At 47.2% G+C, this 17925-nt stretch overlaps 1 protein-coding gene across 1 annotated transcript in view; it reads right to left on the bottom strand.

Annotated features, from left to right (window-relative positions):
- Positions 1-993: 993 nt before the first annotated feature.
- SRRM4 (serine/arginine repetitive matrix 4) overlaps positions 994-17925 on the bottom strand; it is a gene marked incomplete at both ends in the record, with an annotated part of 150324 nt that continues 133392 nt past the window's right edge. Inside the window, 5 exons of the mRNA XM_080941386.1 lie at positions 994-1282; positions 2933-3067; positions 3542-3652; positions 6224-6427; positions 10773-11077. Of these exons, the coding sequence (XP_080797512.1) occupies positions 994-1282; positions 2933-3067; positions 3542-3652; positions 6224-6427; positions 10773-11077 (1044 nt within the window). The remainder of the gene's footprint in view (positions 1283-2932; positions 3068-3541; positions 3653-6223; positions 6428-10772; positions 11078-17925) is intronic.

The following is a 17925-nucleotide window of genomic DNA, read 5'->3' as shown; positions in this document are numbered from 1 at the left end:
AGTGGTCTTCATGTAGGACAGCAGGTGCCAGGTTGCCATGGGTAGAATCCAGGGTGTGGCAGTCTGGGCAATGTGGAAGGGGGCTGGCAGGCGCCAACTGAAGGGCAAGGGCAGACTGGCTGGCGCTGGGGGGCTGGCGGCTGGCCACAGCACTGAGAATGCTCTGCAGATGGTCCCGTGGAATCAAATTCGTGCCAGCCTCTGGGGATGAGGCAAACTTGGGAAGCAGGGCTGTAGCCCAAGGTATGTGAGCTGTTCTAATGTCCCCTTAGTGGTGTCACAGGACCCTGTGTTAAGGGCCTCCACAAAGCTGGAACCTGCTGGGCTTCCTTCCCTGACGATGCTGACGTAATAGGAAGGCGGATGACCTGCCTCTTTGCAGCTATGCTTCTAACCAGAGAGCCCATTTCCAATCTTCCCCAAAACCTGCCACCAACAGCACTAACATCCACCTCCCCCCACCCCCTCGTGTCTGACCTCTCAGAGCAGGACCCAGGAGCTGGAAGTAAAAGCTCCGAGCTCTTATCTTGAATTTCAACCACCCTTGGTCTCCTCTTTTCCCAACACTGGTTCCAAACTGTGCAGCCATGAGACAGAAAAAAAGGGAGGAAGGAGGGTAGGAGGGACGGATTAACTCTGGCCTCTAGGAGATATCCTGTGAGCCCCTGGGTGACTGGAACAGAGCCGGCTCCATGTGTTGGCCAGGCCCAAACTTTTGAGTCATGGGACCACAGCTTTCCACAGGTGACGCTCTCCATCTGCCCCGGTGAGCCCCAGGACGGTGCTGGTAGAGAGAGAGGCTCCTAGCAGCTTGGCAAAGGAATAGAAGTCCCTGTCTCCCGTGCCACCTCCCCAGGAAGCATGGAGGACAGGAACCAGGAGCATTCCGTATCTGTCACCCGGGAGATCGTCTGAAGGTCAGGTGGCAAAGGAGACTGCAGAGTACAGAGGGGGTCTTCCCGGAGGGCAGCTGGCTCCACGGAGGGCCTTCGCTTAACGCCTCGTGCTGGCATAGCTTTCTGCTGAACTGTAGCTCAGGCTCCGGTTCCGACTGCGGCTCCGGGAGCCCAGGCTGAGGCTGCGGGAGCTGGAGCTGCGGCTGGTCCGCGTCCTGCTCCGGGTCTGGCTCCGGCTGCTGCGGCTCCGACTGGGGCTCCGGCTCCGGGAGTAACTGCGGCTGGCAGAGCGGCTGCTGCTGCTGCTGTACCAGGAGGAGGTGCTGCTGAGGCTGCTGGAGGAGGAGGGGCTGGGTCTGTAATAGGGGATGGGACGTTTGCGGGCACTGTAAGAGACCAGAGATAAGAAGCATGAGGGTTCATTCTGCTCTCCGGGATCCCCGCTGCTGTTCCAGGGAAACCAATATCCTTCTATCCCCCAATGTCTTAGTTAGAAAAAGGACACCAGAAACAAACAAGCAAACAAACAAAAACCCAAAAAACAAAAACCAACCAACCCTCAACAAAACAACATACTTTTATTTTTAGCTCCCTCTGTTAGTTCTGAGACCAAAGAAGAGTAAAGAAGAGGCCTTGCTTAATCCTGCTCTATTCCAAAAGAAAAGTGATAAAGTCACTTAAAAAGGAAAACTAAAACTAAAAAGAAAATGGGCTCAGAGTTCTCAGCTAGCAACAGTTTCTGCATTGCCACTTTAATTGAAGTTTTGTTTTTTACTAGTTTTTATTTTTACTAGAACCTACTATTCCTAGTGGGTCCTGTTTCTAGGTGGGAGAGGCTGGTTTTCCACTTTGTGTGCTATATCGTTTTTTTTTTTTTAAAGCAAGTGCACAAGGGTGTGGGGGTTGCTGTGAAAAAGAACGCACTGGTTTTTAAGAAAACGAAGCACAGCCGTGATCATGCCTACAGTTAGCGGGCAACATGGGTGACCAGCGACCACGATGCTCTTGGATGCCCAGAAGCTGGGAATAGAGCACTAGTGGGCTATTTGAGCAGGCAACTGCACCCATCACTCTGGGCCATTGTCCTCTCCAGGAAGGATACAATGTTGCTTCCAGGATCCCTGCTGGTCTCTGGGATGAGTGGAGACTTCTGGAAAGATAACCCTATTCGGGGAGGGGCAATACCCAGCCAATCTCTAGCTTTCGCAGCCTAAGAAATTCAGTTCTCTCTCTCTCTCTCTCTCTCTCTCTCTCTCTCTCTCTCTCTCTCTCTCTCTCTCTCTCTCTCTGCCAACAGCCCTTCTCCTCAGAGACCTTGGCTGTCACAGGTCACACTTCCACCTCTTCTGACCACTCAGTCAATGATGATAGAACACGGTGTGTCCCGTGTTTAAATTTACAGAGCCAGGTCACCTCTTCTCGTTCCCTTTCATCCCTTCCATGTGACACTCTTGGGAGTGATGCCTTGTTTTGTGGGTGACAAACAGCCTAAGGGAAGGAAAGGCTCTAGGTGCCCCCAGGAACTGGGTCTTAACTCAAAATCTTTTACTCACCACGGCTTTATTTGAGCCCTTGGAAATCTGAATAACATCGTTTGCATAATCTGAAGGTATGAACATGGACGGTTTAATTTTAACTGGGCATCTGAGTCTAGGACTATCTCCACCAAGGTCAAGCTGCACTACCAGGCCAATGCCCTGCCCTGAGGGAACACCTCCTAGGCTACACACTGTTCCTCAAATTGGCTCATTGTCCTCCCCCTCCAGTCTCTAGGCCAAGCTTGGTCCACGTGCTGTCCAGATTCCTGCCCCACTGCAGGCCTAGCAATTTGGAAGCTTGATAAGATTCCACACTAGGAAAGGCTTTGAACCAAATATCATCATTTTAGGTGTTGGAAGCGCTACTCTGGAGCCCCCAGGCCCCCAAATCCTTAAGTCCAGTTTCAGGGAGGCAAAAGAAGATTTAGTCAGCGCCATCGTCCATATGGACAGAGTGGAGAAGGTTGGAAGCAGGCAATGCCTGCTCTTGGGTCTCACCTTGTTATCCTCCGAGCCTCCAAGTGACTTGGGGAGTCTCTCCGACGCTTCCTCATAGGTGAATAGGAACGTCGCCTCCTGCGCGCACGTTCTCGGGGCTGTGGTTCCTTCTCACCATACTTTGGGTCCCGTTCCCTGGAGGGGTGCAGGGGTGGGGGGCGTTACTAGGTAACTAGGGCTGGGCTGGCTTTTCTACAAGTGCGTGCTGTGTGAGACTCTTAGCTATGTCCACTGAGGCTGGGCTTTGCCAGGGGCCCCAAAGGAGACAGAGAAGGGAAGATGGCCCACTCTGGGAAGAATCTGCTTCCATGAGCATCATAGGGGTGAGCCGGGCACGAGCCAGAGTGGCGGCCTCTGTGTACGCGTGCGTGCACGCGTGTGTTTGTCCCTTGGCAGAGGCACACATATTGATGGGCGAGGAGGAACATATCAGAAGGTCCTGGGATGGGCAAGAACTGGGGCTGTGAATACAGGGGCAAGAGGATACAAGTCAAGCAAGGAAACCGAGCACCCGGATGTGAAAGACCAGGAGAATAAAGGGCGTATCGAGGCCATTCCCGATTGGACAAAAAGGATGGCAAGAATCCCCTCCGGGGGATAGAGTGATACCTGCTGGGGCTGTAGCGGGAGTAGCTGGGACTTCTACGAGACCTGGAGCTTCTGCTAGGTGGGCTCCTCTTGCCAGACTTGGACGAATAGCTGGGAGAACGAGAGTAGGACCTGGGGAAGACAGAAGAGCCCCTAAAGAGCCTGTAGCCTACAGGTGTGTGTTGGGGTTGTGCTAAGGCTCTCTGCACCTGGTCCCCAGGTGGCGCTCTTCTTCTTTGTGCAAGTCTCATAAAGGCACCTGTCCCTTAACCAGAGAATGGAATCTCCTCCTTTTTGAGTAGTTGATAATAATACAAACCACACCCTGTTATTTGGTGAATGCTTATTGTCCTGGCCACTTTTTATCTGTGTGATCTTTGGTAGGTGATTTTGGTACTCTGGGTTTCCTTTTTCTCGTCTGCAAAATGGGGTAATAGTACCAGCCCTACAAAGTTGGTTGTAAAATCTAAGAGTAAATCAGCACACACACACACACACACACACACACACACACACACACACATCTAATTAGCTAGTACAGTGTAAACATTATGAGACTGTTATACATTTTATTATGTGTGTGTGCCAGGCATTGAACTGAAAATGCATGCATCTCACTTGATAATTATTATTAATTTTGTATTATGGATGGAGAAACAAAGACACAGGGAGGTGATGTAATGTGACCAGGGTCACACAGCCAGTGGACACATGAATCCAAGAGCTTAGTTCTTCCTCTCTTACCCATGGTCTTGCTTTTTTTCTATGGCTTTATGAATGGTTGGGGGGGGGAAATAAAGTGGAAGATTCTAGAAACAATCAAGTCACAAGTTTTACATTTTAGATCATTCTGAGGAGCAGGGTTAGCATGGCGGCCCTGTTTCACCCTGTCTAGAAAATAGCTTTGTGTAGAATATCCACACTGTATGGACTACTTGCCTGATACTAAGTAGCCTTCTTGTGATCACATCTACCACCACTGCTTGTTGCAAGCAATCCCTACTTACTAATGGTTCACAAGAATGAGCAACCACACTAGTAATTCCCACATGTCAGAAAGCTGTGGGCATATGCTTGCCCTAAGAAGAGGGATAAACATCCCCCATTCAATAAGAAAGAAAACAATTGGACGCAAAGTGTGCTGAGACCATGGTAAGAGCAGGGGTCTCCGGGTAACTGAGGGAGAACAGAACTGTGTTAATTTGGCCAAGATACCTCAAAATGAAAATATTCCCATCACAGTGCAAGACAGGTGCTTAGTTACAAAAGGAGATGAGCAATGTTGTTACAGGGTTTGGCACTGATCCAAGGGTTGGCTACTGGAATCCACTGAGAATATCTTCTGTGGACAGGAGAGGAAGGGTAGCTCTTCATGATGCATCTCAGTTCCTAATCCCGTTGTCCATGCTCTACCTCTCTAGATACTGATGGTCCCACTCTTAGGAAACACCATAGAGGAAGAAATGACTCATTCCTCTCGAATACTGATGTAGCCCCTGAAAAAGTGTCCTGCCGGCTTGCTCTTCCCCTGTGCACTGAGAAGTCTTACGGGAGAAAAGAATTCGAGTATCGGTTTTGAAATAACCAAGGAAGCAACTGTGCTTCGATTATACAGTTGTGGAAGAGGAACAGCCAGCTTGCTGTTGGGAGTTTCTTTTTGAAGAGGGAAGCTGGGATCAAGGAGGCATGGGGGTTGTGTTCCATGGGGATGTTCCAGTTCCTGAGATCTTCTGTCTGTATGGTCCATGACAGTTATTCCATATATGGTAACCAAGTAACACCAATGACTGTTGTATTCCAGGGTGAGAATATAGAAACAGCTGCAGTTCTTCTCCCTCTCTTTCTCTCTTGCACAACCCCCCCCCCCCCAAATGTAACTTTCCAACTCCTCCCATCCAGAAGGAGAATCTTCTAGATGGGTCTTGTGACTTACTATGGCTAATAGAATGGAATGTTACTTCAAGCTGAGAAGTAAGGAAGTCTTGTACATTGCTTTGTTTTCTCTCTCCCTGTCTCTCCGTCTCTCTGTCTCTCTGTCTCTGTCTCTTTCTCTGTCTCTCTCTCTCTCTCTCTTTCTCCCCATCTCCTCCCTCTGTCTGTCTGTCTGTCTCTCTTTTTCTCTCTCTCTTCTTGTCACTACCATGTGTAGAAGCAGATAGTCCTGCTGGTTGATGAGAGGCAACCCAGTGCAGAGACAACTAATCACTGGATGACTTTCAATTCCCAGCCCCCAGCCAACCCACCATCTGGTCAAAAACACACGAGGGGGCTGACAACTGAGCCAGCCTGCTGAGCCCAGCACAAACGCTACTCCACAGAGTTAAGGCAACTAAGTAAACACATTTTATTTGAAGGATGGTGTTGGTTACTTTTTCTTCCAGCTCGAGTTAATTGATGCTCAACTCCTCCTCTTGCCAACAGAAACAATAACAATGAATGTTCCTTGTGTTCTAAGTGCTTCCACCCCAGGGAGGAGCCATGGGGCCCCTTAGCCAAGCGTTCATATTCTTTTTATTTGCCACACAAGGAAGCACAGTCTCAGAGATGCTGTCTGTCTTAACCAGCAGTAATGGCCAGAGCTTGTATTCAAAGTCAAATCTCACTCCTCTTCCCAGTGTGGTGGGGCTGGGGGGATGGGCATTGCTAGTTACCCAAACTCCCTGCCTAAGCACATCCAGTGGGTCATATGTCAGACACACTCACCTTTGTTCAGAGGAGGTGGACCGGCTCCGGGTGTACCTGGGGGAGGCTCTGGGGTTTGGGGACCTGGATGAGGGACTGGAGGATCGAGTGCTGGTGTAGGAGGAGCTGCGGGAGCACTCTTTGATGGGGGAGCTCCGGGCTGTGGATGGGACCAAACTAGACTTCTTCACCTCTGCACACTGGAGACATGGAGACTGAAATCCTCTGCAGGAAGAAAAACCACCTGTTGTTACCCAGCCACCTTTACTCTGGGGACACCTTGACCTGACACCCCTTCTTCCACATCTGCCCAGGCCGCAGTATCCTCCATTCCTCTTTCAACGACCCCGCTGTCCTGTCCTTTCAGGGATAACCTGCCAGGTGTCAGAATTTAGAAGAGCAGAGAGAGAAAAGACTCCACAAGTAGATGGGTATCTAGTCTAATTCAGCCTCCCTCAGGTAAGGGACACATACAACACCAAAGGGGCGGCTTCAGAGCGTCCCAGGAAGCCCTCATGGGCACAGAGTTAATTAAATAACATCAAAGCATGTGGTGAGAGATCCAACTCCCCCTTTCTGGTCCTTGTCCATTCTGCAGGAATTCCTTCTGCACGAATGAGAAAGCCCTGGCTGGGTGCTCAGGTTTTCAACACCTCTCTAACACTTTGTAATCTCCCCAAGCTAAAGGAACAGGTCCTGGGGTCAGGGCCTTGAACAGGGAACTATAACTGACAGTAGTTAAAGACACTGTCTTAATCATAGTACCAGCGGAGCTTTCTATATAGGAGCTTTAGTGTTTCAAAAAGTGATTCACATTTCAATACAGAAAAGGCGTGCTATGACTTTAATAAATGAACCAGTGTGAGTAAATATATATATATATATATATATATATATATATATATATATATATATATATATATATATTAAGAAAGTGACCTGTGGTTAGCTTAAGTTTGGGTAACTTTGATGTAGTGCATCTTGCAGATGGAGCGATTGAGAGATCCCAAACTAGATAGATGGAGTCTTGTTCATAATCAGACAAGGGGTGGTGGTGGGGGTCTTTGCCTTAAAGTCTCTCTTGTCTAGGGATGTACTGAACTCCCTCTGAGGTCCTCATGCAGGCATGCTCATTTCAGGATGAATGGGAGTCAGGTTCAAGAGTCAGCTTCCAATTGCATTGATAGAGGTTTCTAGATTCACGAAGACCTCTGTTTACCTCTTGTCTTGGCTCTTGGTCATAACAGGCTGTTCCCTCCTAAGCCAAACACCCTCTTCTGTTCTTTGTCTCCAGATCTTAGGACGTGTTGGCATACAGACTCCTCTGTCCTTGTCACCTAGCCTTTACACGTGGTCCTGGTTTGACCTGAAAAGCTTTGAGGACATTCTCTCTACCGCCAGTCTGGGTTGAGATATTGCTGTGTTTGCCATGGTTTCTCCTGCCTAGCCCTCCTCCCATTTCTACATGGTTCCTTCTGTCCCACAATCCCACGTGTCATTTGCCCTGGATATTGATCTCCTTGGAGACCCTCCACACATGTCAAGTGCCACCTTAAGTCATCCCCTACGTCAGAATCGTCATTTCTTTTAACCCTCCCAATAGCTGCATATCTGGACCTCCTTTTATGACCGAGTTACTGAGGTGGCTCAGGAAGACTAGTGACTCACTCAAGGTCACTCAGAGTTCCAAACTTGGATCTGTCTGGCGGCACACCCGTGTACCAGTCCCTTCCCCTCTGCGTCTGTGGTGCCCTTGGTTTCCGGAGCTCTTATCTCTTCCACTTAGGCCATATTTATTGGGCCCTGTGTTCAGAGCTGGCAGAGCATAAATAGCCATGATTTTACCATCATTTACTTTCCACAGTAAAGGGCTGCTTCTAAATTATTTAATTGGGCTGTCTATGTGTATCAAATTAATCAGGTAACGGCTATATATCTCTTGGACTTGGAATCTAGTTTTAGGGACGGGTCTGCATTTGAATGCCACTACCGTTGCTTATTAACTGAATTTAAGTCTGCGGGTCTATGCCTCAATTTCACGGCTTCACAAAAAGGTTATGATATATATACACATACATACATATACATATATGTATGTATGTATGTATGTATGTATATATTTGTGGAGACATTAATAGGAACTGAGGAAATCTGTTAATGGGAGGCATTTTTAACAGTGTTTAGCATGCTATCTGGCTCAATAGATGTTAATGGCTTTAAAATTTACTATTATTATTATTATTATTATTAGTAGTAGTAGTAGTAGTAGTAGTAGTAGTAGTAGTAGTAGTAGTATTACTTTCCTTTCTCTTTACTCCTCCAAATGACAGCCCTTTAGTGTTCCAGTCGCTCCATGGCAACCTTCCTCTGCCATATGGGACCATCACTGTCTGCTCTTGGAGAGCTTGGACCTTTGCATTGACCCAAGTCCAGCTCCCAGGCAGGGATCGGCAGGAGCTGAAAACACGGATGTCCCAGAGAAGGCAAACCAGAGGCCAAGCTCCACACAGCCCCAAGCTGTTTGTCCACACTGAAGCTCGGCAGCTCTTACGTTAGAGATGTAGTCCTGTGTCCTTGAAAAAGCTGCTTCCACAGGTGAGCAGCATGTGGCCATCCTTTGGAAATCGTAACCACTTAGAACAAAGGTGGACTTGAAGCCCCAGCAGGAGAAGAGCACCAGTGTTTCTCCGGGCAGAGGGTGTAGCCAACTTTCCCTACTCGGGGATCTGCCTAGTGAATTATAAACTCGGGACAGGGGCCGCCATCTTCACTAAGCTGAGTGCTGGCGTTGAGGGTGTGTCTGGTAAGAAGCCGAGGCATCAGTAACTGAATGTATGGTGCAGATTAAGTAGCCAGTAAACTGAAACAGCTACTCCTGCGGGAGCACATCTAGCATTTAGCGTTACGCTGTGATTCACTGATTATTTATTTTTCCAGATGCTTTTCATGTGTGTGCGCATGTGTGCGGGCATGTGTATGAATATGGTTGTGTGTACGTGTGGGTGCTAGCCAATGCCAGAGAACTCCTCGCCACGTCCCTTTCTTCTTTGAGGCAGAGTCTCTCTCAGTTAAATCCTGAGCTTAGTGATAGGCTGAGTCTCACCAGGCAGCTTGCTCCAGGTCCCTCGGCTCTGCCTTCGAGGACAGAGTTACAGACAGGCCTAGGAGCCCACCTGACGTTTCCACTGAACAATCTCCCCAGCGGCCACTGGCTGCAATTGCTTGAGCATCAGAGCAGTTGGTGACGAGGGGACAGAACTGTCACTGGAAGTGATAGGACTGTCATGGGCTCGTGAACAAATAGGAAACTGTGTTCCCTGAAGGAAGAACAGGGTACCAGGCACAGCACCCAACAAAACAACCTCCACCTGAACTTCATAGCAGCAGCTGGGTGTGTTGTCAAGAATAAACTATTTTGGAGGGCTATAAATCTCAGCCTGGCCTCCAGGGCCTCGTCCCCCGTACCCAACATCCCTCACCCAAAGGGTCCATGTGTCAGGCCTGAGGAGCCAGTATCTTACATTAGTATCCAAAGCCCACATGGTCCACTGGTGTTATAGTTATCCTGTGACTTGGGGTGAACCCCTGGGTGTTAACTCCTCATGATTGTAGCGTGTGTTATAGTTTCATGGCCCTAAAAATACCATGTTCTAACAGTCACCTTCCCTCTCCTGGTCTATGCAAACCAGTATTTCATACAAAAAATTCCATATTTTCCACAAGTTCGCATAACTGGAGTCTGAGTGTGCACGTGCACATATGTTTCTTTTGTATACATTGATACCATAATCTTCCTTTATTTATTTTTAAGAGCCAAATAATTTTCTAGAGTCTGAGGGGCTGAAGACATGGCTCAGTGGTTGAGAGCACCGGCTGCTCTTCTGGAGGACACATGCCCGCACACATGCGCATACACATGAAAAGCATCTGGAAAAATAAATAATCAGTGAATCATATATATGCAAGGTTTTTCTTGGTGTGAATTTTTTTTTTTTTATTCTGGCCAGTGTAATGGTATATTTTTACCCGGCAGTGACTTAAATGAAGTTAATGTTAGACTAGATTGGATCCCTCCCTCAATGCTATGAGTGAATCAGCCTTTCCTGCAGAGGCTCTAGCCTATAGCTCACTGTTTACTCTGCCAGAGACTGGTTTGAGGAGGCACTAATGACCTAAGGTGGGCCAAGGAGAGCCAATAGTCTCAGACTGGGTGTTTTTGCTCAGATTTTTGAGGGAATAGGGTGGAGGTATTCTTCTCTTTGCTGGCCAGAGAGACAGGTATTTAGCATATTTATCAAAGCTCAGGGAGGGTCTGCTTGAGAAGCCACCAGAGTGTGGGAGCAGAGCCGAGCGTTGTAATTCAAAATGTAAAGACACAGTAGCAAATTTTGAGCCCCTGGATCACATGCATGTGTGTGTTTTCGCTACATACATATATTATATATGCTAATTTGAATGGAGTGTCCTGCCTCCTGCAACTAAAGGCACCTGGGAGGAAAAGGGCACCATAATGAGACAGTGAAAAGGTGCTGCTAAGACGCAAGCGCAGCCCACTCCCAAACACACTGACCTTGACTCACTGTTCCTACAGACAGGAGAGACATTCTCCAAGACAGCCCCCTTGTTCTGCGGGGAGGAGGTGGTGAAGGAATTCCCTGAATCAGAGGTGTTGCCGCAGTTGAGGTCCCGACCCTTGCTCAGATCTCCACCGGGGCTCCCCTTCTCTTGGTCCTGAGACCTGGCCGAGCTGGTTTGCGTGGAGGGTGGCGAGGACGTGTCATTGCCCGAGTCGTACTCCTGCGAGCGCCCTCGGGAGGCGGCGAGCGGGCTGGCCGATTTGCTAAAGAGGTCAGCCGCCGACCCCGACCCAGAGATCTGAAAGCAAAAAGACCCGTCGGACACTGCTGAGCTACGGTGTGTGTCAGTAACCTAGAATGTTAACCGTCATGAGTCACTGTAACGAAAGCAAAGAGAGAGGGGAGAGAAGAGACGCCAAAAAACAAAAGCACAAATTCCTGAAAGAAATAGGAGATCTCTAGATCTTTTTTTGTTGTTGTTTTTTAAACCCCCTGCTAGAAGAACTGGAAGATTTAGGAGTCATGCAGGGGAAAGGGCATGCGATTCAAGAGTAAATGAAAGTAAAAAGGAAATCATACAAAAATGTAGTCTCTAATAAACTCAAACAAAAGAGATAAACCAATAGAAAGGGGGAGGGGTGTAAACACCCTAAACCTCAAACAATAATCAAAAGAAAGGAAAGGGATAAGGGAAAGAGAAAAAAAAAAAAAGAAAAGAAAAGGGGCTACAGGCCTCCAAGATTATATCTTGGAAATTAACAACGCAAAAGGCAAAGGTTTAAATTTTAGCCAAACTCCTCAGCTAACTCTCTCTCTCTCTTTCTCTCCCTCTCTCTTCCTCTCTCTCTAGAAAAAGTTGCCTAAATAAAATCCTGAAGAAATGTTACATGGATCAAAGAAATAAAGATGAGGGTTGGTGTGTCTTTCTTTCTTTCTTTTTTTCTTTCTTTCTTTCTTTCTTTCTTTCTTTCTTTTCTCTTTCTTTCTCTCTTTCTTTCTTTACAAAAAAGAAGTCATGGTCACAAACTGACGGTTTTAGCAATTTCCAACTAAAGGAGTCAAGAGAGGGAGGGGCAAAATAAATGTAAAGTCCTATAGTCTGACTGAAAACAAACAAAACCAAAAATAGTAACAATAATAACGATTTAAAAAAAAAAAAGGTCTCTACAGGCATTTGTGCGCGTCCTTCTCCCTTGTAGGAGGTAGCTTAGCTAAGCATCCTGAGTGGCTTCTAATAAAGTCTCTCATGTCTTTGCGGATTACATCCACTTACCAAGCAAGGATTCCTCCTTTAGTAGGAAAGGTGTAAGAGAAAGGGAAGAGCGGGCAACGTGAGTCCATCATCAGAGTCGTAAATGACAAGAAAAAACACACACCTTCCTGCACAACTTTAACCTTCGCCCTGACCTTTGGGTTCGGGGTGCTCAGTGCTTTGAGCGAGTGGACATCTCATACCTCGCCACTCCCTTCCTGCCCAGGTTGGATCGGGTAAACCTTCGATGCATGGGTACCTGAAGCTACTTTAGAGACCTGAGTGTTTACTTCTAGAGGACACTGGAAGGGATCGCGATTGGGGGATTTGGAAGGGCACATCAGGGATCACTCGAAGAGAGGTCTCAGCGTCCTGCTTGGGGACTAGCCTAGGAAGAAGGAGGCTTTTGGAAACTGTGAACAGTGAGCTCTTGGGGAAGGGAAGTCTATGCTGGGAATGCTTTTCTTCAACGTTCAGGTCAGGCCTGTGACTGAGAGGACACGGGAAATTTGCTTCTGGCTCCTGTTCGTTGTACCATATTTAGTTGTGGGCAAAAGGGATCCTTGCCCTGGACTTTCTATCTTTATGAGGAGAGAAATCTGTGGGGTCAAGCAGACACTCCCTAGAAACCTCTCTGGGGCTCATGGGATTCCAGAATTCTCTGTTTCAATGGCTCCTGAGCCTCCTTCTGAGATATATGTCTCCCCCACAGTTCTGTCTTCCCAGAAGTGCCCTGAGTGGGCCAATCGAGGCAGAATCTGCATGATCATGCTGTGTCCAAGTGCTTGTGTGGGGTCTGTCACACTGTTAGAAAGTGACAGAGGCAGGAAGCTTGAGACCTTGGGGCAGGTTCTCTCTCAATGCCATTTTAGTACTGAGAGACCCTGAGATTCTGGATCCAAAGGCGACTTTCATATCACGTTGAAGACATATTTGCTAAGAGAGGGAACATACTTTATTAGGCTTTATTTATTTATTATGAGCATTTAAACATCTTGGCTAGTATAAGTGTCCTATTGTCTGGCCCTGGGCCTTATGTAGTAGAATAGTCTTTCCTATTTTAAAAAATAAAAATCTACTTCCCCCAACTTTACCCCTTGTTTTGCAGACTTACTAGAGAAGGGGCACCTGAGCTCTCCTAAGAAACCACTTCTGTCTTGAGGGGAGATGTGCACACCTGGAACTGGTAATCACAGAGAGAACACCCAACAGCTTGAAATGGTCCTGGGGCTAGGAAGTAGGGCTTTTTTTTTTTTTTTTTTTTTTTTTTTTTTAACTGTTTCTCCCAGAAGGCTTTGCACATGGGCAAAGTCTAACCTTAGTAAATCCTATAGGCACCGTGCAGCCTCTGCCTTAAACACATCACGTTTACCTGACTAGCTTTGCCTTGGAGATGAGACCTCTAAATAAGTGGCCAGGTGGAAATTTCTCATTTTTACAGAATAGACAGGCTCTGTTCCCATTCAGCTTTTAGACTGGATGTCGTTTCTTTCCCACCTCTGATATCCAATGGTTCCACAACTATTTCCTTTATCCCCTCTGTAGGGAATGAGAAACTATCGTGACAGGGAGCCTGATCTGAGCTTTTCAGCCTGGGGTTTGATACAGGGAAAGGATCAAGGGATTTTTGACCTGGAGTGAATGGTGGGGTTACCAGCAGATCAGAAAGGAAGTCAATCCTGGAGGGAACAGGGCTGGCTGAGCTCAACAGCAAGTACCTGGTAGTTCAGTGCTGTCTGGTATCTTGTGGCTTGCTCCCTGGGGGCATCTAGACCAACCCCCACCCAAGTACTTTCTTCTGGTATTGACTACAATCTAGGTACATTTTATTTTCCTGATCTGTCATGGTTCTCTGTGAGGAAATATGTTGAGTACTCTGTCTAGGTTTGTTGCACACAGGTGGAAGGGGACCTTGCCTTCTGCTCATGCTCAGCTCCACAACACGAGCCCACAGGGATATTTACAGTGTCTCTCCCTGGCCACAGCGTAATGTACATATGGCTTGTGTGTTGGATCTGACAGCATTACATAGGCTAATGTTTTTCATCACCAGGGAGTAGAGAAGAAGTTCAACTAGGATGCTTTCACTGGGCAAGAGCACCAGGATGCACAAACATACCGGCCCCACCTACTTGTCTAACAGTCCCATGCCTCTGGTTGACATGAATCACAGCGTTCTCTACAAATCTCCTTCACCTACTTCATTAACCAAACCGAGATCCTCACCTATCACTGGTCCATGCTTCCCCGACTAGCACAGTCCCCCTGAGAAGCAGTGTTTCCTTGGCTTAGATAACACAGGCCACACCCACATCCCCAGGTCATTTGCATATCCTGTTTCCTCTGGAGGAGATCCTCTTCCTTTCTCTCCCACTCATCATCACCTTCTCTGATCACTTAGACCAAACTAGCACATCACTCTGTAATTAATTAATTCAATCTTTCAACCAACTACTGGCTCCAGATTAAACAAATAAATGCCTTGCTACTCAGTAAGTCTAGTAACCTATTCGACTGATGGTCTTTTTGCCAACTGGTTGAGAATTAGGGCCATGCCTGGTAGTGTTGTACAGCAGGACCCTCTAGTACCTGCTCAGCAAATGATGCTAAATGATCTAAGATCCTTGGTCCTCCAGGAGCCTCAGGGACTCAGTTTTTGGTAGACGTGCCTGTGTGACCAGGCAATGGTGAAATCTGCTCAGATAGTTACCAGCTTCAGAGAACCATTTTTTTTTATCATAGTAAAAAGTTCATAAAAGTCTGGGGGTTTTGAAGTTAACATAAGACTGCATGTGTTAAGTTACAGAGAACCTTTGAGCATCAAGGACTAAGTCTGGACCACGGCAAAAAGAGAAATTTCCCCTCGGTGTCTGTCTCTCTCTCTCTTCCTGATTCCTCCCTGACCCAGGGCTGCAGGAAAATGGTAGAAGCTCTACCTGTGCATTCCCACCATCATGTACTCCAGCTCCTGGGTGAGGATTTTTACCATGGCCCCTCTCATTGTCTTTTGCCTGCTCTGCTACTTTGAAAGGTCCAGGTCCAAAGAGGTGCCGGGCCTGGCAACTTATATACAAACAGTTGCTAGTTTCCATTTTCGCTAAGTTCTTTGAGCTAAGGAAAAATTTAAAGTCATCTCTTTGAGCCAGACAAGTCAGAAATGGTGTGTCCTAGTCTCTGGACTTAAAGCAGGCCAGCTCACATCACTATTGAAGATTTGATGAGTGGAAGGCTCAGTGGAGTCTCATGTCTCATTTGCTTCTGACACTGACTGCATCACCAAATGTCCCCATTTGACACATACCCCACATATTTGTCCTATTAAAGGCTATTGTGGCAGGGAGAAAGGGGTCATCGGAAGACATTTCCATTCTATAGGTCTTGGTGGTCTCTACACCTTCAGGTAGGAGGAATACTTTAAGAAGCCCGTCATTAGGGATATCTGCGCCCTTTAAGAACCCTCCCAGCTCCAGACCCCATCTTTTTAGACTGTTCGGTTCACTCTGGGAGAAGAGGGCTGGAGTCACAGTGAGAGCAGCCAAAGGCAGAGCAAATACTGGGCTGGGAGGGGGTGGAACAGGGAGACCGTATGTTGTGATAAGTGAAAACAGATAGACATGTCTGTCTCCTAGCCTTTGTCCCCTCATCTCTGAACATCCCCGTAACCAGACACCCTCCTCCCCCAACCCATGCCACAAAGGTACAAGTGGTCCCCGCTCAACATCATCGTGATTGGACAGCTTCTAGTTTTGTATTGTTGGCACATGGCTGAGCCAACAGCCCCCTTAAAATCCGTCTATGAAGAGCTCTTTATCCGGTAGGGATGTTTACATGTACAGTGACTCTCTGATCGTGTATAGCCAGCTAAACAATGGCCTCACATCCCACACGGATTCATCACTATCTAGTAATAATGGCCACATAGTGCCCAGGATCCCCAAAACTCTTATACTAGGGTTCTCTTCTCTGAGCTGCCCTCACCTCATCCTCCACCTCCACCTTAATTCTTCCTGTTCTGTCTTCATAAAAACTGATCTGTAGCAAACAGCAAAAATAAAACAAAACCAACCAATCAATCAAACAAACAAACACTGAAGCCCAAGAGTCAGTTACCAAGTAATACAGTTTTATCTAACCTGGAACCTCAGGAATTGAGGGGAGAATTTGAGGGGTCATAGTTTATTTTGAGAGATGAAAGAAAACCTTGTAGAGAAGAGGGGAAAGAACCAGATGAGCAGGAGTCTGTAAAAGGTCTATGGTTAATACACAGTGGGCAGTGGAGACCAACCCCAAGGAGGACACTGGGAATTTGGGTAGAATATATATCGTAGACTTAACATTAATTTAAGAGGAAGTGGGCTGGAGACTTATGCAGCAACCATTCACTACTCATGGGAAAGATTATTCCTAAGGGACACCAATTCCCTTCTGTGTTCAGACTGCCACACAGATGGGCAAAGTGGGCCTTGGCAACCAGAGGATACCATCTGGAAGCTGCAAGTCAGCTGTGTGCCCTGAATTAGGGAGAACGAGGGGGATGTGTGAAAAGCGTTTGCTTTAATACATCAAGTTGATCATGGAGACAGGGCAAACCAACTTGCACTGTGACAAGCTAGGCTTTCTTTAGCCCATTTAGCATGTTTGAAAATAAATATGAATCGACTTCCAATGTATCCCGAGCAGCAAGGATTCACACAACAACCCCACTTCTGGTTTTTATTGGACAATTAGATCTGGGCCCATATTCCCTGAAATGCTCCGCTTCAATTGCTGCAGTGTTCTGGGTCCTTGGGGGTCCCTACTATTCACATACACTAGTGGTGGGGCCCTTGAGATAATTGAGATCATTTGCCCTAAAAGTACCAAGGCCTCAGAAGAAAGGTGAACACAGCACACCACTTTTCTCCCTTTTCCAGCTGGGAAATGTATTATGTTGCTTTCCCTTCAGTCCTTGTTATACTGTTGCCAATCAAAGGAACCAGGAGACCAGAGGCACTAAGCCACAGACTCCACAGTGACTCTGGGTCATATGAGGTGACCTCAGCTACTCATTTATCGTTACTATTTGTGTCTATAAACATGCTGCCAGAAGTCAGAGGTCAACATTGGGAGCCTTCCTCAAGCACTTGCTACCTTAGTTTGGAGGCAGGTCTCTCCCTGGACGAGAGCAGCGGTTCAGTTACACTGACTGACCAGAAAGCCCCAGGGATACTCTTGTTGCTACTTCCTCAGTGCTGGGGTGGGAGGAGTCACAGGAAGGTACTATAGCACCCAGCTTTTCACATGGGTACCGGTGATCAAACTTGGGACCTCACAAAATGTGTAACAGGTCCTTCACCAACTGAGCCACCTCCACAGTCCTTGTTAACGTCATTAGGGTGAATTGTTGTTCATGGATTCATAGCTACTTCAGAGAGAGGCTAACAAACGTCTCCCCTCTATCCTTTCGACAGCCCTGATGACATAAACCCTCCAAATTATTTTTCTTCCTTTCAGCTTAGGAGTCAGGAACGCACTTCATCTCCCTGTTTCTTAACATCCTTGATGTTAACACTTGGGGGGTTTCTAATAATTAATTAAAGCCCCTCCCCAGGAGCTCTAGCTCAACCAAGTTTCTCTGGGAATACCTCAGCCCTCCAGGGGAGCCGGCACGGTTATTTATTGTTTTTGTTTCAGATCATTATTTAATCAAGAATGGAGAGGGGAAGGCAACCTCTCACTTACACTTCAAAATTTAATTTCGGCTGAATTCCGAGATCAAGAGGCAGCTCGGTCTAATAGGTTACAAAAATACAATCAAGAAGAGAATTTCAATTAAACTGAACAAGTCCATTTACGGGGCTTCAAATGGCCCCATGGAGAGAGGCAGCTATAAATTTCAGTTCTCTTCTCTGCCA

This window comes from Micromys minutus (assembly GCF_963924665.1).
Source record: "Micromys minutus genome assembly, chromosome: 29".
NCBI lineage: Eukaryota > Metazoa > Chordata > Mammalia > Rodentia > Muridae > Micromys > Micromys minutus.
This window is presented reverse-complemented; position numbering and strand designations above follow the sequence as displayed.